Genomic DNA, 26,591 nt, shown 5'->3' on the forward strand with positions numbered 1-26,591 from the left:
AAAAACAGCTTGAAGGTAGGAAGTCAGCAAGCATTTTCACCAAAAAGTAATTATTGTAAGTGACATTTTTACTGCTGGCATGCCATAAGGCGAACTGTGCATTCAGAAGGACAAGTTGCTGAAACAAAATGACAGGGCACTCTGTGACATTCTGACAAGAACCCAAACATTATTTAACTGGCGGCTGGTCTGATGCACCGCTTTTCATTATGCCCATAGTTTAGGCTTTGAGCCTGCGCCAAGCCAGGAAATTCCAAGCGACTCTACAGACTGTCAAGTATGGAAGACGGGAGAGAGAAGGAGAAGTTTGGGGGAGCAGTGGGGTCACGGCCTGGTGCATGGACTGAGGGAGGGAGGAAGTCAAAGAGTCGAGGAAGAGGGGTCCCGGGGAGGCAGAGGGCGGAGACGGAGCCCGAGGGGAGACGGGAGCCTCGGCGCTGCGAGTGCCACGGCCGTGCAAGGACCTGCAGAAGGTTCTGGAGTGCCCGGTGCTGGCGTCCTTGGTCCAGCGGGAGCCCTGGTGGCCTGGAAGGGCCCTGCGCAGCTTGAGGGGCCTCGACAGTGATGACAGCTTCAGAGGCCACCGCAGGATGACCGCCAGCCCGGGATGCTTCCCAGCCGAGTTCAGATGTGGAGATCGTGGCGGGGACACAGACCCAAGCCGAAACATAGGGACGTGCTCACGGCTCACGCGGTTCCTGTCTGAAGAGACCCCCCACCTGAGGGTTCATGGCCGCCGGGCCTCTTTAGAAGTAACGAGCTTCTCTGCGTCGGAAGTGAACGGCTGTCTAATTTGCCCGCCTGGGTTTTAGTGCCACACGGTGACGTCAGGCCTTCTCTCTAACATCCCCGAGCACCAAGCCTTTCCTGGGGGGCGGGGCGGGGCGGGGCGGGGGCTCCCTGCCTCCGAGTCTCTGAGCAGATGCTCGGGGCCCATCGGGACCCCCATCCTATTTCTCCAGCCACGTATCTCTGTTAGGCACGGCCAACATAAAAACGTGGAGTTTTTGATTGGCACTGACATATACACACTACTATATATAAAGTAGGTAACTGGTAAGGACTTGCTGTATAGCACAGAGAACTCTACTCAATACTCTGTAACGGCCTATACGGGAAAATAATCTAAAAGAGAGTGGCTATATGTATACGTATAACTGATTCAGTTTGCTGTACACCGAAAACTAACACAACATTGTAATTCAACTACACGCCAATAACAATCCAAAAAAACCCACAAAACATGGAGCATTTTGCTTTTGCGTATGCGTGGTCTTTGGACTGATTAGCAGAGGCTTGAAAGAATACGTGGAGACGTTCATAGACGTCTCGGAGACACGCAGGACCTTTCACGGCCCTCCCGCCATGCCACTGCATGCTTGCTACCGAGAAAGGAACAGAAGTAACCTAACAACACACTAAGGCATGTCGGAGCTCGTGAAGTGGCCCCACTACAGAACAGCCTGCTCTCCGAGGGCCTGCGCCTGACACCGGTGCGGGGGTAACAGGGGGCCTCGGGCCCCATCCCCAAGGGCCCGGGCGGGTCTCCCCCTGGCCCGGGGAAAGCCCAATCCCAAAGAGGCGGCATCACACGCTGGCGCCCACCCCTCCCACGGCCAGGCCCTGCCTGCCCTCCTCGCTGGCCCCGGGCTGGCAATACTCTTCGGCCCTCAGCCAGCCTGGGCATTGCCTTAGGTCACTGAATATCCCAGCAAACCTACCAAATCACTCACTCTTTGTTTCAATAGTAAAAAGGAGACAGTAGGTGCTGGTGTATGTGTGTGAACATTTAAAAAAAGTCTGCCTAAGGAACTCTTATAGTGACTTAAAAACCACAACAGTTTACTTAGTAATAACGAAAACCTGTTTAATAAAAGCACTATTTAACTTGTGCCAGCTTACATCCCCAAGCTTGACTTCCAAGCCACTTGAAGAGAGGGCCTGTGCCCTTCATTCACTAAGGGAAACTTCTAAGTGCCAGGCGGGGTGCTAGGAGGTGGGGCACAGCGGTGACCCAGGCAGACATCACTGAGCAGCTGGCTGTCACAAAGACCTTGGGCCGAGGACTAGGAGGGGGACGTCCAGGGGGTGGTGGCAGCTCGCAGCACTGTGACACTGAAGCTGAGGCTGGGGAGGAGGGAACAAGAGGGAGACCGAGGTGGCGGGGGGCAGGGTCACACACTGAGAAGGTGGGACTTTAACCCCAGGGAAGGGGCTGAAGGAGGCGAGGGCCCCAGCCCGATATGCAATCTAGAGAGATGGTTCTGGAGGTTTAGGAAACAGAAACTGTGTGAGTGTGAGCGTGAGTGTGTGTGTGTGTGTGTGTGTGTGTGTGAGAGAGAGAGAGAGGGGGAAGGCGTAAGAGGGAGAGGGGGATTGAGGTGAGCTGCCCGGGCCCTGGCTCAGGTGACCATGGGGATGGCGGTGCTTTCACAGTTCTGGGGAGAAAAGGCTGAGCTCCATTTTGGTTGCGATTCACCGGAGGGGACGACGAACACGTGGCGGGAAGTCGGCGCTCGAGGGAGGGAGGAGGCGGGAGGGCCGTCCTTGGCAGGTCGCCTCTGTCCTGGCGCAGCACGGGGTGCAGGGGGTGAGGCTGTGATTCGCGCGTCTACAGGGCTCCTCCCATCAGGCACTGCCTTGTGCCACCTGTGCTTCCCTCACTCTTGGGATGCTTTCTCACCCTCCTCTTTTCTCCCTGAACCGAACCCGGAAAGCACATGGCGGGGAAGGATCTTAGCACCTGGGGAAGCTGCCCAGGTGACGTGGTCCTGAGCCCAGGAGCGCTCACCCGAGGGGTGGGCACTGCCGGGCATCCGGGATGTAAATTTGCTGCCCCTCAGGCTTCCATGATTTTTCTTGTGTATCTTTTACAGGCTCTCAAGGAAATAGGCATGTCCAAAGCAGAGTTTGGGAATGTTAAAAATTAAAAACCTTCCTTAAGTTACAATTCAACTTTGGTAGTGAACTCCCAGGCTGGCGAGGCTGCGGGAACCACACTGGTGACACGGTTGGGCCGGCCTCAGGAGCACCGGGCTCCCGCTGTTCCTAGCTTTTCTACAGATCCACACTGATTTAGAAATAATGCTTTCAAATTACCTTCAGTAACCTTATTACCGAACCAGCTGTGTGTATGAACACTTATCAATGCGTCCCTGTGCATTAAGAGAAAATGTATGTCATACAAACAGTCTAAATATATATTACTGAGATGAGTAAAAACAAACTCTCTAGTTAAATTGCTCTGCTGTAATCAAAGATTAAGCACTGTGTGTGCGTGTGCGCGCCCGTGTGCATGTGTTTTCTTCCTCCAGGGTTCCTTTCTGGCTTTGGGCAGACCTGCCCATCCTTCACCGGTAGTGATTCTCTCTGGCAGGCAGCTCATACTGCCGTTCTGACAGTGGCATTAATTTTCCCCGATTTCCAAGACTTGGAGGAGCTAAGAGGTGGTTTTGAGTAGTGTTTTCCTTCTGAACCTTTTAGGCCTGCGGCTCAGAAACTTTCCTTCCCTCCAGGCACCTGGTGGACAGCAGGCTTCCAAGTGCCCATCTGCGCAGAGGCTCCAGCATTTGCCCCGAGAGCAGCCTGTCCCCTCTCAGTAACCCTGCCAGGCAGCCTGGCATGCAGGTGATGTCTGGCCTGTGATGGAATGTTCCTTAGAGAATCCTTCGCTGATTGGATGACTAGCTGGTGTGGTGGGCTGCTTCCCGGCTTCCCAACAACACGCAGGTGAGTGCACTGATCTGGCCCTACACGGGCCCCAGGCCGTGCCGAGCAGAACCACGTGACATTTTCGTTGCATGTGATGGTATTAGAAAACCTATTAAGGGGACTTCCCCAGTGGCGCAGTGGTTAAGAATCCGCCTGCCAATGCAGGGGACACGGGTTGGAGCCCTGGTCCGGGAAGACCCCACATGCCGCGGAGCAACTAAGCCCGTGCGCCGTGACTACTGAGCCTGAGCTTTAGAGCCCGCGAGCCACAACTACTGAAGCCCGCGCACCTAGAGCCCGTGCTCCGCACCGAGAGCCCGTGCTCCGCACCAAGAGAAGCCGCCGCAGTGAGAAGCCCGCGCACCGCAACGAAGACCCAACGCAGCCAAAACTAAATAAATAAAATAAATTTATTAAAAAAAAAAAAAAAAAAAAGAAAGAAAAGCTATTAAGGTACATTATTTTACACATCCTCCTAATCTCTCCATTCTGCTTTACTTAATTTGTGATGAAATTGTTGAGAAAGGGTACTTAATGTACGACAGTCAGTAAAAGTAATTTATCATCTTCCCGCTTCAGTGCTCACGTTATCAGCGAACTCATTTTCTGCATTCATCATGCAATCAGCCTATTATTTGCATATTAATCAGGCAGTGGACCATGAAAGAACTGCATCCCAGCCAAATGCTGCACTATCTCAGGAGAAACACTCAGTAATTATCATACATCAGTGTTATGATGTGGTAATTGATTATAACATCTTTCTGCTGCCCCTGGGGAGCTCCTCTGCTCACCCAGCTCCAGGAACTCCGGACAGATTGCTCTTTTCCTCCCCAAATCAAAGTCACCACTGCTGTTCTCTCCAAGTGCTATTTCTGTGCGGTATTGATCCTCCTCTTCCAGTCTCATGAGGTATTTAAACTACGTGGAACAAACTGACTGTAACTCAGAGACGAGAGGGTCTAGCCGGGAGGAAGGCACATCCCTCTGGACTCAGCCTCTTGGCTTCAGAGAAAGTTTCCTTGTCGAGAGAAATGCGGCAACTTCAGTCCCTCCTCGTTGCAAAGTTGGTACAAAGGCAGTTTGGCTGCTTTATTTAGGTGCCAAATGACAGACTAATTTTGGCCCTCTTGTAAAGGACAAACCCAACATCTGCCAATTCAGACTCGGGCTATATTTAGGAATCCAGTTCCAAAGGGAAGAACAAAACACAAAATCAAGATGAAGCCGGTGACGGAAGCCGCCTGGCTTGCTTCGTTCTCTCTGGGACCCCCTTTCTCACTCCTGAGCATGACCCTGGCCCAGGGACCAGTCAGCAGGGGGCTGGGCCCCGGGTCCTGGGCTGGCTGAGGGCCACTAGCAGGGAGAGGGCATGAAGCTGAAGGGCGGCGCTGTCCTTGCACGGGAAAGAACCCTGGGCCACTGTGCATATCTTCCTTGGATCTAGCCTGGAGGGGGTTTCAAAGCAGCATGGACACACATCGCAGGCCAGATGGGTCATACACTTTCTGTTGCAAAACTTCATAAACCGGGCTCTGACTATGCCACTGATTTGTTGCTGGGTTCCCTTCCCTTCTACCCAGCTCCCAGCCTGAAACACAAGGGCATGCCTCTCGGGGTAACTGAGGCATCTGATTTTCTGTTAAGTGTGCATCTTGGATCTGATTTTATTTTATTATTATTTTTTAATAAATTTATTTATAAATCATTTCCACTTTGATCCACTTAGGGATCAAAGGTATTAGTGCTGCACTTGGCACATAAAAGGTGCAAATATATGAGTTTCTTCATTGTACTCTTACCGCCTTTGAAAAATGACCTGAGGATTTTTAAGCATTTAAGCTTCTTCATCCCTCCCTGGAAGCAAACCATTGAAAACTGAAGTCCTCATCTGCACCTGTGACCTACTTTTGCCTCTTGTACTGAATGCCCAATGTACTGTAAATTCCCTCCTCCAAAGAAAGTCTAAGGGGAAGAGAAAGGAGATGATGTGTCCAGAGGCCCGTGACAAAGGCCTGCCGGGGCCTTCTCCTAACGGGCAGTTAGGGCGTGCCAGGACCGAGGGGTCCAGGCCAAGCAACCAAGAGAAGCTGAGCGGGATGGCGCTGCCGCTCACCTGTGCCCACAGTCACCACTGTATCCAGACGAGATGGCCTGGCTCTGCACTAGTTTGCCCCAAATGGCCTGAGCGATGACCTGTAGTCTTACTCTTGAAGCTCAAGATTCTGGGTGAACTTCATGGAATGGCAGATGGACAGACAATTTTCAAAGATGGACGGCATTTCAGGGAAGCCAGGGATCTGGAGAGCTGCATGCAGGCCATCCTGCAGCTGACCCTTCGTGCCGGCTGCCACCCAGCCAGGCTCTCACTTGACAGTCTCCGCCCAAGGAGTGAGTGCTGGACCCGTTTTCTGTTTTAAAGCCAGGAGCCTGACATTTCACGTGTGCACGTACATTATTCTATAGCTATCTGTGCGCGCACGAAGTGACATAACGGCAGTGGTTTCAAGGGCAGCAGTAGGAAAGCGAACACTCAAGTAGCACTTCCTCTGTGCCAGCCACTGCTCTGGAGGCTTTTATACATGAACTCATTTAAAACTCCTGAAGGTCTAGGAGATAGGTACTTTCTTTTTCCTATTTTAAAGAAGAAACTGAGACACAGAGAGGTCGAGTCACTTGCCCAAGGCCACACAGATGCTCAGTGGCCGAGACGAGACGAGCCCTCTGCAGTCGGCTCTGAGCCACCGCTCACACGTGCTCAAGGCTGCTCACCGCAGGGTCGTTTCTTAGGTTCTGCTGTTAAAAATCAATCTAGGGACTTCCCTGGTAGCACAGTGGTTGGGAATCCGCCTGCCAATGCAGGGGACACGGGTTCGAGCCCTGGCCCGGGAAGATCCCACATGCCGCGGAGCAACTAAGCCCGTGTGCCACAAATACTGAGCCTGCACTCTAGAGCCCACGTGCTGCAACTACTGAAGCCTGCGCGCCTAGAGCCTGTGCTCCGCAACAAGAGAGGCCACAGCAATAAGAAGCCCACGCACCACAACAAAGAGTAGCCCCTGCTCGCCGCAACTAGAGAAAGCCCGCGCACAGCAAAAGACCCAACGCAGCCAAAAAAAATCAATCAGTAAATAAAAATAAATAAAATTAAAAAAAAAAAATCAATCTAAATATCTCTCACTAGTGATTGGTTAAATAAAATATGGTATGTCCAGACGCAGGAATTCCCTACAGCAGTGAAAAGAGGAGGAAATTCTTTATGTCCCAGCCTAGGGCCATCTCTACAGACTATTGCCAGGTGAGAAAAGCAAAGCACACCTTGAGCACTGCGTGCTCCCTTCTGTGTGCAACAAACATCTAGATGCAGAGACTCTCTGAAGGAAACGAACAGGAGGGCCTTGGGGGAGAGCACCTGGGGGCCTGGGGATGAGGGAGGAGGGTGACTTATTTTCGAAAAAGGGTGTAAGCTCTTTTAAATCCTGCATTTTGTAGCCACGATGCATTTTACTTATTCAAAAAAAAACCAAACAAACCCCAAAAAACCCACAAACCATAATTAAAAATAAAAGTCTCTTACTCTGGGTTACTCTGATTCTCTCGTCTTTTTCTGGAGAGACCCAGTGACAAATCCCACTCAAGGAGCAGAGACCCTTGGGGGCTGACTTGTGCAGAAGCAGCCTTTCCCAGGGATCGTGGTGACAGCATTTGCTGCTTTGAGACGAAAACATCGAGTGGGCGGTCTGGCTCAGTGGCTGCTGCTCCAGGGGTGCCTGTGCGGGGCCTGCAGGTACAGTGTGCTCTAGGGGAGGGCAGGCCAGGCCGGCTCGGCTCCACCCCGCCCCCCGCCGCCCGGCATCCCAGGAGGGAAAGGGCCTCTCCGTGCTCCCTCTGCCTCCCTGGTTAATGTTGCAGCGAGGCAGCTTCAGGGTCGTGCTCAGGCGCCACCAGGAATCCCACAAATGCCCGGAACGGCTAGGAGAGCTGAAAAGGCAGCGCAGGCACGGAGGTAACGCAGGGAGGCGCAGCTTCCGGGGAGCTCATGAGAAGCCGTCCTCCCTCCCTCCAGCCTGAGGGCCGGGTGGGCACTGCCTTGCCCTCCCGCCCTCCGAGGCCGCTCTTGGGTGTGCTGAGCCTCAGCCTGCCTCTCCACGCTCTGGAAGCCCACCTCCTCTCAATAAAGAGCCGCCCACGGGGCGGCAGGCTGGGCATCCTGGGGCCCGGTGCCGCCACGGGGGCAGGTGACGGAGGTCACCTCAAAGGAGCAAGGAGCCCCCCTTCTGTCCTGATCTCCATACTTTTTTTCTTATCGTACGAGCCTTAAGGCGGCAACAGGAACCCTATTCTACATAAAGAAAAGACAAACTTCCTCCGTAATCCACTTTCCTTCTGTTACTTTAAAAGAAAAACAGAAGGCCTCTAAAGTCGGGGCTTCTACTATTTTCCCTTTTTTTCAAAGGTTCCGCACATGCCCCGTCCTCAGCCATCAATGAACGTCTGCACCCGCAGAGCTCTCCACCTGGAATGTTCTCCGCCCTGACCCCTTTGCCCTTCACGGCCCAGCCACCTCCTGGGGCGCCCTCAGCACCACGGGCCTCCCCACCGGCCTGCGCCCACATGTACCAGATGACAGACAAACGGTACATTGATTCCAGAAACCTGACTTTTCTGATCTTAGGATAGACAATTCCTTTATCGTGGCACTCTTGGTAACACTGAAATGCCGTCATGCAGGGCACAACCAAGAAAGAGAAATGAATGGGCACTCAGTTCTTCCGGCCACCAAGTTCACGGCCGGTGAGCGGGGGGCAGAGGCTGAGCCCCAGGGCTAATGATGAGCAGAGCGGCCACCTGCTCAGGAGGGGTCACTTCCTAGCTCACACGTGGCTTTCCAGGATTCTCCTTTGTTTGTTTTTTTTTTAAAAAATCCCATCCTGCTTTTTTTATTTTAATTAATTAATTAATTAATTAATTAATTTTTGGCTGTGTTGGGTCCTCGCTTCTGTGCGAGGGCTTTCTCTAGTTGTGGCAAGTGGGGCCCACTCTTCATCGCGGTGCGCGGGCCTCTCACTATCGCGGCCTCTCTTGTTGTGGAGCACAGGCTCCAGACGCGCAGGCTCAGTAGCTGTGGCTCACGGGCCTAGTTGCTCCGCGGCATGTGGGATCTTCCCAGACCAGGGCTCGAACCCGCGTCCCCTGCATTAGCAGGCAGACTCTCAACCACTGCGCCACCAGGGAAGCCCTCTTTTTTGTTTTTGATCTGTTGCCTATGGCCAAGTATAAATCAGTTATGTGTATACAAATCTTTTCAGCTATTCAAAATAAATGAGGGTTAGAAGAGTTCTTTTCAGAGAGCACCAATAGTTACTTCCACTGATGTATTTCCATGAAAGAGAAGAAAAAAAAAAGAGAGGAAAAAAAAAAATCAACTCAGTTCTAGTCTAGGGCACTGAACAAAGAGTTTTGCCCGCTTTAGATGGTGCCATGGAATTCTCTGGGGGTTCGACTAGCCCTTCCTCTTCTTATTAATGTGCTATCCAAATGCCCCACCCTGACTTAGTCACCAAAACTGAGGAACTGATTGCTTATTCAAGGAAGCTGAGTTTAAAGCACTAAAACCGTGGACGTGTTCTCCTGGTCATTTCATGGGTACCGACCGAGCAAGAGCCATTATGCATATTAAAAAGGAAGGCTGGCCTGTCCCTAACCGGGAGCTGTGGCCCTGGGACTCTCCGGCTGCATAAGGCCATGTGCAGCATACAGCCCCCGTGGTGCTCATGTCAGGGAGGGGGCACACGTGGGACCACCCACGTTAGAGAGGGACGCAGCTGCTATCTTCTCAAGAGGGAACTAACTGGTGGTCTGCTGAGTGAGAACAGGGATGAGGAGCCATGGAATTCTCCACGGCTGGAGAAGATTTGGAACCCGAAGTTCCTGCCTGACATGCTGGGAAAAAGCTGGGTATTTTATAATTAATCCGAGGAGACTGGGCCACCCTTTCGTCGGTACAGCTTGCAATAATCCATCTGGGCGTGGAAGCTTGTGAGCTACAGTAACGAAGTGCTCCCAGAGTAAAAAGTTACAAAGCTGAGCGCATGGGCGACTCCTGTCAGTTCTCCATAAGGTGAGGAGTGACTTGAGTCGCATTTAGAAAAATCTGTTCCTTCCCCTTTCTTTCTCCCCGCTTTGGAGTTGTCTCTTGTCTCCTTCTTTCCCTTGGGGCAAAAAGATTAATCACACCAAGGAACCATGAATATGAAATGAGCTTTAAGGAATGAAAAGGAAAAAAACAATCCAATTGTAGATCATATCTAACTAGGTACCTACGTACTACCTACACGGATGCACACACGTACATTACATCTCAAGGTTTTCTTCTTTAAAAAAAAAAACACCCTCCTAACTGATAAGCAATGACCACAGGCCACACTCAGAGAAAACAAGCCTTACTCGGTCCCTCCTTTCTCCTTCTCTGAGTGCTTCCTTTGCTTCTCCTGAGCACTGCTATTGCTACGCAGGGCGAGGGTAGCAGGTGCATGATAGCTGGGATGGGAGACAAACAAACGGGAGACTCGGAGAACCAATCCCAAAGGACTACCTGCACCTCTGTCTTGCCATATTAGATTAACGACAACCCAAGACACTGGGGACTTTGAAAGAAGCCAACAGAAACACGTGTGTAAAGGGACCTCCCTGGTGGCGCAGTGGTTAAGAATCCGCCTGCCAATGCAGGGGACACGGGTTCGAGCCCTGGTCCGGGAAGATCGCACATGCTGCGGAGCAACTAAGCCCGCGTGCCCAGAGCCTGCGCTCCGCAACAAGAGAAGCCACCGCAATGAGGAGCCCTCGCACCGCAACAAAGAGCTCGCCGCAACTAGAGGAAGCCCGCGCGCAGCAACGAAGACCCAACGCAGCCAAAGATAAATAAATGTATATTAAAAAAAATGTGAAACTAGACTACCAGGAAACATAGGAACAGGTAACTGATCTGAAGTTCTGTCCTTTAAAAACCACTTTTGTTTTTTTTAAGTTACTCATACGATTGGCGTGGAACCCTCCGTTCTCCTCATCAAGGCCTCAACGGCGCAGGTCACTCACTGAAAGTGGCATCAACTCTCCTCAGTGTCCAAGGCCATCACCCCAAGTCTCGCGTCATCAAAGGAACATCCAGAAATGGTTACAACCACCAGGAGGAGAAAGTGATGATGCGCTGGAAACTTCAGTTTCTCTCTCCTTCATCATAAACCTGATCGGCAAGTTTGACACAGAAATCATTAAGGAAGACGGAGGCGCTGAGGGCAACAGGGCTGGGCAGAAAGAGGCAGACAGGAATTCTTAGCGAGGAAAACAAGAGTCCCGTGTCAGCAGTTTGCTGTTTAGTTGAGTGAGGCCCTCCACCCTCCGGGGCACCTCATCGCCATGGCAACTAAGCAGAGAGCCCTGCATTAGACCCACACGATCTCTGCTCAGACTGAGGCTGTGGACAGAAGGCGGGTCTTCCAAAGTCCTTCCACACCTGGGAGGCTGAACCGATGGCGGGGCCAGTTTGGCAGCCTGGATTCTCAGACACTGAGTGTTTCTCACCAGTATTCAGGAACAGACCAACCCAGGGCCAGAATTACCTTCCTGCAGCCATCTGCTGCCACCACGCTGAGCTGCCTTGGGCAGAGGCCTCATGGAGCCCACCACCATGGACAGAGCATCTTTCTGGGTCTGGGGGCCTCTTGGAAGGATTCCGTGGTAGCCACGGCGAGAGCAGGGAATCAGAATCCTGGAGAAATCCTAGGCCAGAGGCGTTACTCCCCTGCCTTTGGGGGAGCAATGCTGAATACTTCCTCCGAGACACTGTTTTTTTTTTTTTTTGGTCACACTGCGTGGCATGCGGGATCCTAGTTCCCCGCCCGTGCCCCCTGCATTGGAAGCGCGGAGTCTTAACCACTGGACCGCCAGGGAAGTCCAGACACTGATTTTTTAGGCTGTCAAAGATCCTGGGGTCTCCAATAGTCATTCATCCCACTGATTTACCAACACTCATCATTATCAGAGAATTCTGTTTTTCAAATCTAAATTCCACATACCGAAAGGCACGGCTACTTTAATTTTTAGAAACACTCCTGAAAGGATAACTCTGATAGTAAAGAAATTTCAAACAAGGAAAACTACCACCCACAATCTTGCCACTATATGATCATCTGTCTTTTCATTCTGACAAGCACTTTCTAGTCTTTCCTGATCCAGAGAAACATTTTCGCTTAGCTACCATCATGACTTAAAAAAAAAAAATGTCTATTTTCCTAGAATGTAAGAAATAAGTTTTCCACCTTTGTCCACAATCACCATAATTATTATTTCTACTGATGGCTTCCCAACTGCTGACTCACAACAGGCACGTCGAGTGAGAGGTTTGCCATCCACCTCCCGTCTTGTGGAGAGTGTCGAGAGGCCTGCCTGGGCCTCTTCACAGAAAGCAGGGGAAAGTGCTACAGCGCTCACTTGTACCCAGGGGCTCACTGCCTCCTGCCTCCCTCCCTCTTTCAATCTGCAGGCTCCCCAAGAGTTTAAATCTCCTTATTTTAGAAAGTAATTTCATCTCTTACAAATATCACTTAACATCTCTCGGAGGAGCCCTGTGAGTTGTTCCCAGGTTGGAAATGTGGCTGTCATGGGAATGTTGCAGCACGGCAGCGAGTGCTTGCTACACAATAAAAAGTAAAAAGCCATTCTTTAAGGATGTGTTCCGACATGGGGAAGGTTTTGGCATCCACCACAACCAACCTGGGACTGCAGGCGATTTCTTATTTTATTTTGGAACAAGGGGTTTTGATCTAAAAACCGTTAGTCACATTCTGCCAAGTTGGGTCCTGACTCTGATGGGGCAGCAGATACTCGGAGAGTTTAACAGGGGGCCAGCTTCCCATCAGAGCAAGAGGCAAGGAGAATTTTCCATGCAAACGTCCGCAAAACTCTAGCACAAACAACCACGTCCATTATTTTCTCTAATGTGTTTTGAACGGGCGCCAGTGCTGCGTAAGTTCTCCAGTACTTGCTAATGAAATTGGCCAACGCAGAAAGGCAGGGAGAAGGAAGTATACCTGATCCTTCCTAGAGGGCCAGCCACTCCATTTAGAGGTCCAGCCAAGAAAACCAAGAGCCTGGGTCAGATACAGCCTTTCCACCCCTCAAGATGGAACACCCAAAACACAAGAAAACGTCAACCGGGAACTTAGCTGCACCCAGCACACTCTGGCTGCATCTGTGTGCGGGTTTGGAGTTTCGAAGCGGTGGCGGCCGCTGCCGCCCAGCTGTTCCCCTCACGACACGTGTTTTCCCTCGTAAAACTTCCAGCAGGCTGGCGGGCTCCACGCTCCTCACTTAGCTTTGTTTGTGTTTTCAATGAATCAATGGGATATGGAGACTAATCAACGTGTTTAGAAAAATAAAGAAAGAAAAAAAGAGGAACAGCTCACGATGCTGGCTGTTCCTGAGAGCTGGGTGGGAAAAGCCCGGCACAAGCGGGCACACGGGAAGGACAAGGAGGGGGTCCAGGAATCAGGGACGTGGGCCAGCCCGGGCTGCCGTGTCCAGGAGTCCGCGTGGCGGAGATGTGACCTCAAAGACCGGGCCTCGGGGCTCTCAGATGCCGCCCGGAAGCAGCCCCAGCTCCTGGGCCCGGGCTCCAGGCCCTCCACCACCTGCTCCCAGGCTGGACCCCAACCTCAGTCCCACTCCCCTGAGTGTCATGCCCTGAACTGCAATGCCCGTTCCTTGTCCCCTGTCCCCTGCTATGAGACTGGAAGCCCCCCTGAGCACAGAATCTGTCTCTGACTTGGACCCCAGCCCCCAGCCCTGAACACAGGGCCTCACACCTAGAAGCCGATGCACTGATGAAAGAACACGGTGAGGAACAAGAAAACGCTGGAGGAACCTGCACTCGGCCGTCAACTCTCTCCTTCTCCATTAGAAACTATGACCTCGACGAATCCAGTTTGCCTAGAGGGTACCATGTTTTCAGCTCACCGGATCCAGAACGAGGGATCCTTCAAGTCTCCCCGGTACAGCCCAGAGGAAAACACAAAAGGCAGGGAAATGTTTCATTCAAAACACCAGACATGGCTAGTTACCTGAGCTCACGCAGCCCTGCTGCAGGGGGTCCTGGAGTGACGTCATGGAGTGCAGGACTAAACGAGAGAAAGGGGTACAGTTAAACGAGGAAACAAACTTGGGGGGTTACAGCTTCCTAATACCTGGAGCACAGCAGAGGGGGCACAGCAATAAGGGCCCCAAAAGCCCAAGGGATGGTACCCACTCCTTACGGGGAGGGCCAGAACGGGGAGGGGGTTGGGTGTCCACGCTGGCAGGCAAAGCGCTGCCGGTAGAAAGCTGGGCCACTGGCTGGAGAGCAGGCGGAAGCCGTCACCCATGAGATCTTCCATTCTGTTCCTTTGGCTGATTTCCTTTCCTGATTCCCTGATTTAGCTACTTGACTTTTACCTATATTTATGTATAAACAGCATTTTCCTAATTGGTAACTCATTTTCTGCTGCTTATAAAATTAGCTAGGCACAATCTTCTCTCTCCTAAAAACTGAGTCAGTCCCATGGCAACAGGTGGTGGAGGAAGGGGGGTGGTTCTCAGGCAGCAGCTGACAGCGTGGCTGGTGGTCTCCCCGCACAGGGCTCCCCTCCCCCACCGCCTGCAGCAGCCCAGGGCGGGGCTGCCCTTACCTGGCCCTTGCTGCTGTCCTTGGACAGGCAGGACGCCCTGGCCCAGCTCGCCGTTCAGCCAGAGCTGCATCCGGATGAAGGGTTCGCGGCCTTTTTGGGTCAGCTTGCTCCATGGCTTCGGCCGGGACAGCATGTCGCTGACACTGCCCTGGGACAGGCCCAGCACCTGGAATGGCGACCAAAGACACACAGCATCAGCACCCCGGATTCGGTGTGAGGCCGCAGAATGTGTTAGTGATACACGCACGGCCATGTGGAGGCGTGGTCGGGATGGATGGCACACGGGGAGCACTCCTGGGGCCGAGCACGGAACCAACCCCTGGGGGCGGGTGGCAACAGCCTGGGGTGGGGGATAAGCTTTTCAAGGTCACCAGTGGGCTGATGCCCTGGCACGGGGAGCCACAGTCATAGTCGCAGCTTTCAGCTCCCAGGGAGAGGAGGGTGGGCAAACGGAGGGGAGGGGCTCCCCCCAGGGTCTCGATCCTGCCAAGCCTGCAGGGCTGCCGTCCTGACAACCTGAGGAGGAAGCACTGAAACCATGTTGCTCTTTGCCTGGTGGCGCCAGCAAAGGCCGAGGTGCTGGGGGCCAAGGACCCCTTTAGAGCAGGAGCAACGGATGCCGGCGGGACGCGGGCGCCCGTCTCCTTTGCTGGCGCCGGGCCAGCCTGGCATTTACAAAGGTCTGCTCTCTCTGATCACATCCTGCTCGATGGTAGGGGCCCAGAGGTGAGCTGGTGGCAACCGAGGAGCCAGCCTGGGAGTGAAGCTCACTGCAGACGATCGACAAGTTGCACGTACATACCCGACTTTGTTACGCTCACATATGGCCATACATATGTATGGGCACAAACACCCCCTACAGGACACAGATGCAGCCCAGAGATATTTAGGGGCTGCATCCGATCACTCTTTGAAAAGTTCTCAAGTTCCAGAATAAACTGCACTCATGGGCCAAACAAGTTCAATGCTATTAAGTCTCTGCTAAATTTAAGGCATGAGCACAAATGTCTATTTAAATGTTCTCAAATGATATTTTTACAACGCTGAACTAGAAATTTCAAGGGACTTTAAATTCTCATCCTCATTTCTATTCACCCCCTCACCTTTTGCAAAGTCGGGACAAAGAGCTCACAACCATATTTCAAGGATTCATAGCACAGTACATCGCAAACACTGAACTCAAGGCAGGACCTGGTAAGGCGGGTAGGAAGTTGTGGGGCGGGCCACTGCTGACCCAGCCACGTGGCCCTCGGGGAGGCTGTCTTTTTTTTCTTTTTGCGGCATTGGGTCTTCGTTGCTGCACGAGGGCTTTCTCTAGTTGCGGCGAGCGGGGGCTACTCTTTGTTGCGGTGCGCTGGCTTCTCGTCGTGGCGGCTTCTCTTGTTGTGGAGCGCGGGCCCTAGGCGCGGAGGCTTCAGTAGTTGTGGCTCGCGGGTCCTAGAGCGCAGGTTCAGCAGTTGTGGCACACGGGCTTAAGTTGCCCCGCGGCACGTGGGATCTTCCCGGACCAGGGCTCGAACCCGTGTCCCCTGCACTAGCAGGCAGATTCTTAACCACTGCGCCACCAGGGAAGTCCCGGGGAGGCTGCCTTTTAGGGGACTGGAGCGCTTCTCATTATGCTCAGCAATTCATTGTTTAATCTAAGACTATCCCGGGGTATTATGTTTATCTTATATTTTGCAGGCCTGGTAAATCCCCATTATCCAGAATCTCAGTGACCGGGAAGTGCCAAGAACAGAAAGGGTCTGGGATCTCATCCACAAACCATGGCCTTTCATGAGCCAGGGATGGCCGACATGGAAACAAGGGTCTTCGGGGCCAGTCCTGGGCACAGCCTGGGCTCTGTGCAGCTCTGCCTGTGCCACCTCTGGCTGTGCATCCCTGGGCAGGTTGCTTCACCCCTCTGGCGCCCCAAGCACGTTCTGAATTATGAGAGAGGTACAACTATGCTTTACATTGCTGTTTCTATCGAGTGCCTTCTGGTTCTCTGCACGCTGGTCGTCTCTCTCTGTGATCAGATCAGATCCTTTTGGCCGAAACAGCCTGCAGAGGCGCCTCTGGGCTCCACTTGGCTGGGGGGACAGAACTCGATTCAGTCACCTGCTAGCTTGGGGCACATAGTTAACTTCCCTGAGCCTCGGTTTCCTCATCTGTCAAATGGCGACTTTGCCACCCCCTCACAGTGTGACAAGAGGTCTAAAGGACTGCAGAGGGTGAGAGGGCCTCACCCAGAACCTGGCCCCCAACGGGGATGCCGCAAATGGAGCGTTCACTGGCCAGCCTCCCCGGAAGTTTGGGAGTGGACGAGCCACGATGCTCTTTGGTTAATCAAGTGGGCGACGGCCACATCCTCCAGACAGATACGCAGTCCTAAGCAGTGAAGGGAGATGGGAAGACCCAGGCTCCCAAATCGAGTCCCTTACCTTCTCCCCGAAGATCCTCTGACAGATGCCGTTCTTGGCCAGCTTCTCCTTCACCTGCCGGGTGAGCTCGATGGTGTCCACCTCCTGGTACATGTAGATCTCGTACTGCTCGGGGGTCAGCGGAGGGACCGAGGGCTTGGTGGGCTTCGACAGGGGCACGATGGGGGACGAGGGCAGAGGGCTGTTCTGGGGTGTCTCGCTGCGGCTGGCTCCGGTGAGGCTCAGCTCTGAGCTCTGGGAGTACGGCGACTCGGCGCTGGGCCAGTCCTTCCAGTATTCTGACGACGAGGGGCCCTGGAGCTGGCCGCGCTCGGCCCGCGCCTGCCCGCCACTGCCGCCGCCGCCGCCGCCTTTTTCTTTCCCGCCGCTGGCTTCTTCAGCCTTGGGGTCTTCGGGGGGAGCGCTGCTCTTCCTCTCGGGCTGGACGGCGCTCCACCAGTGGTCCTTCCACACGCCGCCGCGGCCCAGCTCGCTCTTCACGTGTCTGAGGACCCCCTGTGCGGAGTCGGCCGCCCCCGGGAGGTCCGGCCCGGGCACGTCCTGGGACTCCTTCTTCAGGGCCGGGGGGTTGGGCAGAGCGGGGGCGCTGGAGTCGGGAGCCGAGGGGGGCTTCTTCAGGGAGACGGCTAATGGAGAGTAACCGGACACCGACGACATGGGCGAGGGGGGTATTAGCTTGGGGGTCAGGATGGCGATGTCCGTCTGGGACAGCGGCGCTGGCTTTAAGGCGGGGTCGAGGGCGGCCTGCTGGGCCTCCATCTCGCGGCGGGCCTGCTGCAGGATGGAGCGGATGGCGTCGTCGGAGTTCCCGCTGCTGGACGCCGAGGAAGGCTGGGCCGGCTCTGCTGCGGAGCAAACACAGAGGTGAGACGGTGGCGGCACCGCCCCGTGCTTTTTCACTCCACTTCATCCTGACCTGACCTGCCACCGCATGCAGGTTACCGGGGAGAACCTCACGGCTCTGTTTCTCCAACGTTTCCCCCGTCGTGAAACGTTCACGCACCCTGTCCGAGCGGTGATAGAGGGGCCAACGTGCCTGCTGTGCGACCACGTGGCCTCTGCGACACACCAGCCGAAGGGGTAAGTTGTGATCACGCGTGTGATGGGGGGCGGGGGGGGGGGTACGTGTGCAAATGCTCTGTGACTCTCTTTCCGGGATGACTTTAAACTTAACATTCTCATGTGCTATATCCCAAAATTCCAGTGCTTTTGTTAGCTCAGATCCCCTTCCGGGTGGGTGACTACGGTGCAGCCACCAAGGGGGAGGGGGAGGGCCAATGGGGGGGGGGGGGGTCAGTGGGCAGGCCCTAACTCAGGAACCCAGGGGAGTGACCAGGTGGTGGCAGGGCCTAAGCGGTCACAGCTGCCTGCAGCCAGGCCTGGTGGGGCCTCGCGACCACGTCTGTGGTGGAAGGACTCCACAGAGCAGGGGCTTCGTGGGCACAGGGCAGGGGTGTGTCTGTGTTGAACCCCGGGTAGAGCACTCAGGTTTCCTCTCTAGCGGAAGGTCTGAGCGGAATCTACAGCCTGGAGCGCCTCTCAATCAAAGCCCAGCCGGAGAGAAGCTGAAATGTGGGTGTTCTCTTACACAAGGCAGCTCTCCGGGAGCTCTGAGGGCCGACTCCTGAAGCAGACTGACTGCAGAGGTGGGGACATCCACCCTTCAACACTCCCTGCTCCTCCCTGGCAACGTTTGTTCCGTAAAGCAGCTGTGGTCAAGTACATACCCAAGTAGCAAAAGCCTGTGTTGCATTTAAAAAAGGGAATCTGATACAAACTACTTGCTAATTCAAGTCACGGAGATTCTAGGCCAGGGGTACATTCTTGAGTCAATGCTAGGGAATGACCTAGAATGGTAACTATTAGCAAAATAGACATCACACAGACCTGCTCCCCTCTGTGCTTGCCTAAAGGCTTGAAAACATACATTCTATTTTTTTTTTTTTAACAAAGTTAATCACTGCTGACCAGAACGCTCATGACAATTCTTTTAACTAAGTGTGGAAGACAGTGGTCGAAGACTTGGACTCCGTACCGGTTTTCTGTACTTGCAGCTCCCTTTTGGCTTGTTCCAGGATGGACTTGATTGCTTCATCGGACCCGGTCTCTGAGGCTCGGATCCGGGTGGTGATGTTACCTGCAGGGAGAAGCCACACCAACGACGTCAAACTCACACCTGGAACAAAATTTAGGGCTGCACAAAGACGTCATTCTGATAAACAGCTGCCGAGTTGAGGCCGGTGATGACACAGAGGCAGGCGTGGCCTCCCGTTTACCTGTACCTGCTGTGCGTGCAACTTCACAGCAGGTACCACGGCCCCGGGGCAGGAAGGGCTTCCTACTGACTCCACCTGGCGTCAGACAGTATTCACCCAGTGGGACAAGCTCTCACATTACCCAAGCTGGACGTCACCCGTGGGTTGGGACCAGGGAGAGTGAATCATTTAATCCGGTATAAGAAAAAGATGAAGGATTAAAAGGCAACGCTTTTTTTGTGAGTCATTTAAAAACAACTCCAACAGCTGCTTTGGCTTGGGACTACGTTCAAGGCTGTGTACGTGTCCTTGAGGCCAGTATCCCAGAGCGGAAAAATGGGTAGAGAGGGCAAGGGGTGGAGGCTGATTATCTCGCTATCGTTTGCTCGTACAAGGTGAAGAGGCTGAAGGCTTAAGTTAAAATTTTCGGGTCTCTTATCACATACTATCTTTTGAAAATTTATGAACAAGGAGAGAAGCCTGCAGACATTCCTAAAGGACAAGAATTCCGTCTTTCGGTCACGTGGCGATGCTCTGCCGAGCGGCCACGTGCACAGACGCACTGAAGCTACTACGGCCCCGGGGGCTGGCCCCGGTTCTTCCCGGAAGCCGTCCACGTGTTTGAATTGGTCACTACCTCACTAAGTGTGAACCGCCACATTAAACCATTTAAAAACAAGCAAACCACCGGGACAAAACCCCATCAAAGCTGCGACTCCGAGGAGTGCTATGGGGGCTGGCAAGCCAGTTCCACTTGGGATCTGTCCCCTCTGTCATGCCCTCGACATATTTCATAGTTCAGGGAAGGTACAAGGAAGCAGCAGTATCTCATCTGACTCAGTCACCTGATTCTTCTCAGAGCAACAAATGTTACTCTTTCACCTGCTTCTGAGAAAATGGGGAAAGGCGTAATTTGAATCTAAGAGGGGGGGGCGGGTGTGGGATTCGCATTTTGGGGCTCATCTTAGCGGTGCCGCCCCCTCCTGCGCTCAGTAGAGCGCGGGCAGCTCAGGGGGAAGGGGCCGTGCGTACTTGAACCCGTGCTTTGTTTTATACTTACTAGCTCTGTTTTTCCATCAGGTTCCAGGCCAGAATCACACTGTACAGTTTTAACCCAAATACACAGCTAAGGACATGCTGCTTCCTAGGTTACTAACTGCAAAGAAAAACACCTGCCTGCAACATACCTTCAGACCCATTTCTTCGTTTCGGTACTTCCTGAAATAGTCTGTTCAGGCTCTGGCCTGGATTCTCTGTTGAAAAACAAGTGTGGTAAGAACAAAACAATCAGGGGGATGGTGGTGTTGACGATATGGGCTGCGTGATATGAAATCTGAGCCGCCTGTCACTACAGAGAGGGCTCAGGGCTGCCTGTGCCACTTGGGAGTCACTAGAAACTTCGGAGAGGCCCTTCCCTGGCTGAGCGGCTCACAGAGGCCACGGCTCTGCCACCAGAGGGGATTAGATGGACCTAGGTGGCGGCCTGCGGCACCAGCGCCACGGGGGTCAAACGGAGGGAGCAGGGCCGCCAAGCGGATCGCCCACCAGCCCCGGAACAAAGCTCGCATTAATCATCCAAAGACAGTCAATTTCGGTTAACATCGCCGTGAAAGGCTCGGTGCCCTTTGTGCAAATGGACGCTGTTTGACGCGTCTCCCTTCTCTGAGTCTAAATCTCAAGTGCGTCTGAGAAGAGTCCCTTTCTCTATCACTGCTGACTTAGCAGAAGGATCCCCTGTCGTTAAAGAGGGAAGGAGTTCTTGCAGTTAGGGACGGGACGGACTTTTTATCTTTTTATGGGCGGGGGGTAGGAAGTGTGTTTTAATACCACTTTCATGTATCTTACTCAAGGCAGGCATGTTTCGCCGGTAATGCTAAACAGATCGCTAGTGGGACGTAAACACGGGGAGCGTGACCGTGGGCCTCGCTCCCACTGGTGCGGAGGGAGGGGGGCGCACGCGGTCGGCTTGCCCTCCGCGTGGACCCAGCGTCGCGTGAGGACCGCCCCCGGCCAATGCCGCTGCTCTAGGGCCGGGTGGTACCCACGGGCCCCTCCCCACGTGAGGCCAGCACCGAAGGCCGGAAGGATCACTGGACACGAAACGCATCAGAACGTCGAGCGTGAGGTAATTCCCTCCGACTCAGTACGTGGTATTGAAATAGCGAGTCTACTACGCGTGAGGGTGCTGAGCGATTTTCAGAGGCCAGACCGCCACCCCCCCCCCCCCCCCAAGTCTAACAGCCTTAGCTCATGCCCCTCGGCCCTGAGCTCTGGCAATGGCAGGACTGAGAGCTGTACCTGGTGTGATGCACAAATGTCTCATCACACACACACACACACACACAGACACACCTCTCCATGACGGGCTCACACGCGGGCACCAACCCGTGAGTCTCTCACCTCTCTGTCTGCCTTGGATGCTGCGAAGAGCCAGGATGTTCTGCTCGTCCGAGAGGAACTGCTTCATCTTGTGAAATGGCTCCTTGCCGCGAACCGTCAGTTTATTCCACGGCTTGGGCCGGGCCAGAATCTCGCTCACGGACCCTTGAGACAGTCCCAAGACATAGTGTCCGAAAATGCGCTGTCCGATATTGTGCTTGATCAGCTGCTCTTTCACCTGCCGGGCGATTTCTGCAGTGTCTATCTCCTCGCCCTCGGAGATGCTCCCAGCACTTTCTGACTGGCTGGGAGACGGGGCCATGCCATTTACATCAGGGCTTTGTTGTAATGGACTTTGGGAAGATATGGAGTTTGTGCTGTATGGACCTGTTGAAAAAATCATGCTTGTGCTTCCTGCTTCCTGCATGGCCTTGGAGTAGAAGGACTGCATTAGCTGTCGTTGGAGGAGAGAGTTTAGTGCAAATTTTCCCGTAGAAGCCAGGGGCAGGCTGGGGCTTGCCAGGGATGAGCTGAAAAAGTCTTGCGTTAACCCCGCTGGTGAGAACTGGTGTGTACCATTAGTATTGGAAGCCTGCTCCCCCGTGTTGCGGGGCAACTGAGAAGGAGGGGAGGCCGGCAAAGGTCCAGGACGCCGACTCTCAGGCTGGTCTTTCCCTTTTCTCCTGGCTGACCCTACAAGGAAGGGCAAACATAATGCATTATGGGGGATTCAAAAGGGAAAAAAAACCAAGACCAAGATGCAAAGTTTGCCCCGCAAAAGGGAAAAAAAAAAAGTGCAGATTTTTTTTTTTTTTTTTTTTTTTTACAAGGGCCAATGAGGTGTGTTGGTTTGTTTTTCAATTGAATTTTTAAATTAGCCAAACGAGGCCCCCCGAAACAAGCAACATGCATTTCATGTTTGCACCTTTCTTGTACGTTGCAGCCTGGAGAGTTCCCCTTGACATAGACTCAAACTCCTAACGTGACAAGGAGCCGGTACCACACACAGTAAAGAGTCGGCAGGTCGCGGGCCTCTCATCGGGCCTCTAGCATTTGAGCTATAACCAGAAGGGCCCCACCTGAGGAGCAGCAAACACTGACATTTTGGGACCAACGGATTCTCACACCACTTGCTCTGAGGCGAATGCACCGCACCGAGTCCACTCGATCGAAGGCACGCACATTTTAAGAATGAAATATCATCGGAGCCCGAGACACTCTTAAACTCTTTACCAGCTGCCAAAACCCGAAGCAGTCAGTGACGCCACCACTTTGGGACGAGCAAAGAAAGGCTAAGGATGGGGGAGGCGTTCCCAAGGAAAACCTGACAAAGGAAGAAAAGCTCCACTGAGCCGGGAAGGGCAGGGCCTGGCCCTGGAAGCGGCCCCGGAAACACCACGGGAGAGGCCGCACAACCAAGAAGAGACCAGAAAAGCCACCATCCGCGAGCGAGCGCCCTCGTGGGCTCTCCCGCAGCACGGTCCTGCCTGCGCTCCGCAGACGCCCTGCGGCCACGCACCTCGCCTGGACCGTCTCGGAGCGGGTGGGGGCAGGGGGGTGAGGAGGACGAGGAGGAGACGGACACTCGTTAGTCAAGGTTCTCATCGCCCAGTGACGCCCGCCATGCATCGGCCCAGACTCACGGTTCGTCTTCCTCTTCCTCGACCCCCGGAGGGGCCAAGCGGACGCGAGACCCTGTCAACCTACCACTCAGGTCGCTGTTGGAGATGCGCAGCGCGGCGTTCTCGGACTGCAGCGAGCGGTTCTTCTCCAGCAGCAGTACCTCCAGGGGCCTGGATGAGTCCTAGAGACGGGGCAGAGCGGGGCTCACCGCGGGGCCGCCAGACCCCCAGGATCCCCGCTCTGACCTGACCACCCCCCGCCCTGCCCCCGAGGGTGCTCCACGCACGTGGAGAACACTCGAGTTCCTTTCTGAGATGACTCATTTCGGTTGAAGTAATTTCTCTCTTTCTAGGCTCACACAGCTTCCAGACAGCTAATTATTCCCTCTTCTGTCCCCAAACCCGAGCATCTAGACCTACGCTTTGTTAGGCAATGGGAGCCACAAACCTGTCAGAAAGGCCCGCAAAGGTGATCTCTTTTGGGTGCCGACCACCAAGAGTCAGCGGCTGCCTTCTGGGCATCAGGAGCGGGATTCCACGTGATGACTTACAATTTTAACTGGCCACTGGGTTACCGTGTGCCATTGTCACCTTGCCCGTTTCTTGTCCACGTGAGGCAGTAGATAATAAAAATTCCTAAGTCAGTCAGTCCATTTGGGGCTGATCTTTTAACACAACCTGAAATTGTTTGTACCCACGTTCTTGGTACCTGCCCAAGTTAAACTGCAATTTCACGTGAACGCAGTTACCAGTTTGAAAGACACTAACTTTTCTCTTCTTGCCCCTTTTAAGTTAAAGATAATTTGCTTTAACTTGGTGAAATAGTCTTGAGGAGAAACTCCGCGATGGTGAAGCAGTGACACGGACGCTCACGCACACGGAAAGCAAAGGGAGGCCATGTACCTGCGTCCCAGCTCCCTCGGCCGGAGCAAACTCCATGGACTTCAGGATGCTGCGGAGAGCAAGACAGAGCCGTTAGCCCTGCTCGGACCTTTGGGGGCAGCCGCACTCACGAGCGGTCACGGCACCGCTTCCTGCTCTCCAGGAACCGAGGAGCTGACAACTTTAACAACTTCCCTGGCAGCTTTATCATCTGATAGCGTCTCTGGAATAACTATTCGACTAGCAGTTGGCCAGCGAAAGTTTCTTGCCCAGCATGTAAATCATTCCATATGGAATCACACCAGGTCTGTTCAGAGTATAATTTTAAAGTTGAGCTGAACGCAGACGTAACACTGCTGTAAGTGGAATGTATTTGTAAAGCTGAGAGGGGCTGGAAAAGCTGTAACGAAGAAGCCGGGGAGAGGAACCTATGCCCCGGGCCGCTGCCCCTCAGGTACACTTGGCAGCTGCCGCCCGGGGATGGGCCAGGAGCGAGGGCCCACCGCTGGATGGCTCAAAGGCGGCAGCGGACCGTCTGCAGCCCAGGCTGGGGAAGGAGCCACTGCCAAGGTGTGGGCGCCAGGGCTTACGTCTCCTTTGTTCTCCTTACCATGGAAACCGCTCCGGTCTCGGCCTGTGTCAACAAGTCCGAGAGCTGAGGGAGCGCGGGTGCCCAGGACTGCCGTTCGCAGCGTTCGGCACACGTGGACACTCCTTTCTTTCTGTGGGCCCATGTGGCCCCAAGGAGCCCAGGCGCTCCCCTCACGCTCGAGGCGGGAAGGTGAGAAAGAGGGCAGCTTCCATCCTGGGCACCGGGCCTCCTGCGCTCTCCCAGCTGTGACTCTAGCCTCGGCCCTTCTTTAAGATCAACGGCAGTGCCATCCGGACAGCACAGCGTGCCCGGGGCCCAGGGGCCCCCTCTGTGCCACGGCCCCCGGGAGGTTCAGTAAGGAGCCGACCGCTCTTAGCTTTCCTGTGGTTGTATCTTTGTAGTGGCCCCTGTCGGGTAAACTAACAAAATGGGAACAGGGAGGAGCTCATAATTTTGTTTTATGATGAGCTACTACCGAGAATAATAAGAACCCTGGGCCGCATTGCATCAGCCAGGAGAGAAGAGGCGGGCAGTCTGGACAAGCCTGTCTTTCCTTCGTGGCTGTCACATTGTTTGCAGCTATATTCTTGTCTGAGGGCCTCTTTACGATCATGTAAGAAACGACTAAGTGCGTCTGAATTTATACGGGAAACATCAGGGTCTTTTCATTTATTGACCAAGTTTACCGACAGCTACTACGTGCCTGGCGCTGTGCAGACTCAGAACCACTCCTCATCCTCAGGGACCCTACAGGTGATTCTGGGTGGAAGACGAGACCCAAACAGCACCAGCAGGAGGAAACCCGGGCAGGAGACGGCTCTGTCTCATGAGATGTCAGTGTTTGTGAAGGGCCTTGAAGGAGCAAAATGCTTTACAGACTCCTGGGGTGGGGTATGCTGGGGACCTCAGGGGAAGAGATGGGACGCAATGGGCGCTGGTGTGCATCCAGAGGGCGTGTGGATCACCAGGAATTGGGAAGCCAGAGACACCTTCTAGCAGAGGAGCCACCTGAATGGGGCCGTGCTGGGGCCGTGGTGGGCACACGTAGCAGATGGGCTGGCAGGAATGTGGGAGGCTGTCCTGGGAGAGGGTGAGGGCCGGCGAGTGGCCGGGCAGGAGCAGCCTGGGGCCAAGAAGCCTTGGCTCTCGGTGAGAGAGGTGAGCTCAGAGGAGGGGGTGTGGGACCGGCCTCAGCCTGGGAAGGGCGGGGGCTCGGGAGAAGGCCTTCGAGTCAGTTTTTCCGATTCAACACTAGGGAGGGTGCACATTGTCTTTTTTTTTCTTTTGAGGTGGGAAGAAGAGGGAAAAGGATGGGGAGGCGGGTAGAGAAGTAAAAAATATACCTCCCGGAAATGGGGTGGGGGAGAGGGCAGAGCTCAAAGCAGCTGGACCTGCAGAGAGTTGAGGGGCTGTCCGAGGAGGCGTGCAGAGGCCCCCTGTGTCATGCGGGTGAGGATGCGCGGGGAGAGAAGGGAGCGGAGCTCCCGGAGTCACCCCGCCAGCGAGAAGACTCCTGACGCAGGGGCGAGAAGGTCGAAGGGGCCTTCCAGTGGGCTTTTTTAGCAAACCCGCGGGAATGGAATTAAGAATCCGAAGAACAGCATGGGGAGTGGGTGTAGGCTTATTTTAAAAGGAGAAATTAAAAATGTCAGCGAGAGCGAAGAGCTGATGGGAGGGGTAGGAAGGAAGGGACCAGCGTGGCGGGGTCAGCCTGGAGAGACGGGGGCGGGGGGCGGGGAGAAGCCGAGACCAGAGGAGTCGTTTGGAGGCAAAGGCTCTGGGAGCCGCGGGCGTCTGTCCCCTCCGTCAGGCAGAGCACTGGGGGGGTCTGCTGAGGGGTCGGGGTGCAGCTGGGGGCAGAAGGGTGTGCCGAGGGCGTGGCAAGGCCCCCGGGAAGCAGAGGCAGCCAGCAGCAGGGGAGAGGCCCGGAGCCCGCAGGGACCCAGGCCCAGGGACTCCTCTGCAGTGTGTGCCAACCTGGCTGGGGAGGAGGGGGCAGCTCGGGT

The 26,591-nt window shown here is 54.2% G+C and overlaps 1 protein-coding gene across 6 annotated transcripts in view; it reads right to left on the reverse strand.

Moving 5' to 3' along the window:
* The window catches only part of CUX1 (cut like homeobox 1), a 371,822-nt gene that overhangs the window by 47,231 nt on the left and 298,000 nt on the right, over positions 1 to 26,591 (reverse strand). For 3 of the 6 annotated variants that reach the window (XM_068565277.1, XM_068565276.1, XM_068565278.1), the window contains exons 13-20: positions 24,015 to 24,063; positions 23,197 to 23,293; positions 21,511 to 22,182; positions 20,298 to 20,363; positions 18,891 to 18,992; positions 16,856 to 17,700; positions 14,433 to 14,598; positions 13,830 to 13,886 (exon numbers count right to left, since the gene is read on the reverse strand). In XM_068565277.1, coding sequence (XP_068421378.1) covers positions 13,830 to 13,886; positions 14,433 to 14,598; positions 16,856 to 17,700; positions 18,891 to 18,992; positions 20,298 to 20,363; positions 21,511 to 22,182; positions 23,197 to 23,293; positions 24,015 to 24,063 — 2,054 coding nt within the window. The remainder of the gene's footprint in view (positions 1 to 13,829; positions 13,887 to 14,432; positions 14,599 to 16,855; positions 17,701 to 18,890; positions 18,993 to 20,297; positions 20,364 to 21,510; positions 22,183 to 23,196; positions 23,294 to 24,014; positions 24,064 to 26,591) is intronic. The other 3 variants (XM_068565281.1, XM_068565280.1, XM_068565279.1) reach the window with 1 other exon arrangement.

This window comes from Eschrichtius robustus, chromosome 16 (assembly GCF_028021215.1).
Source record: "Eschrichtius robustus isolate mEscRob2 chromosome 16, mEscRob2.pri, whole genome shotgun sequence".
Lineage (NCBI taxonomy): Eukaryota > Metazoa > Chordata > Mammalia > Artiodactyla > Eschrichtiidae > Eschrichtius > Eschrichtius robustus.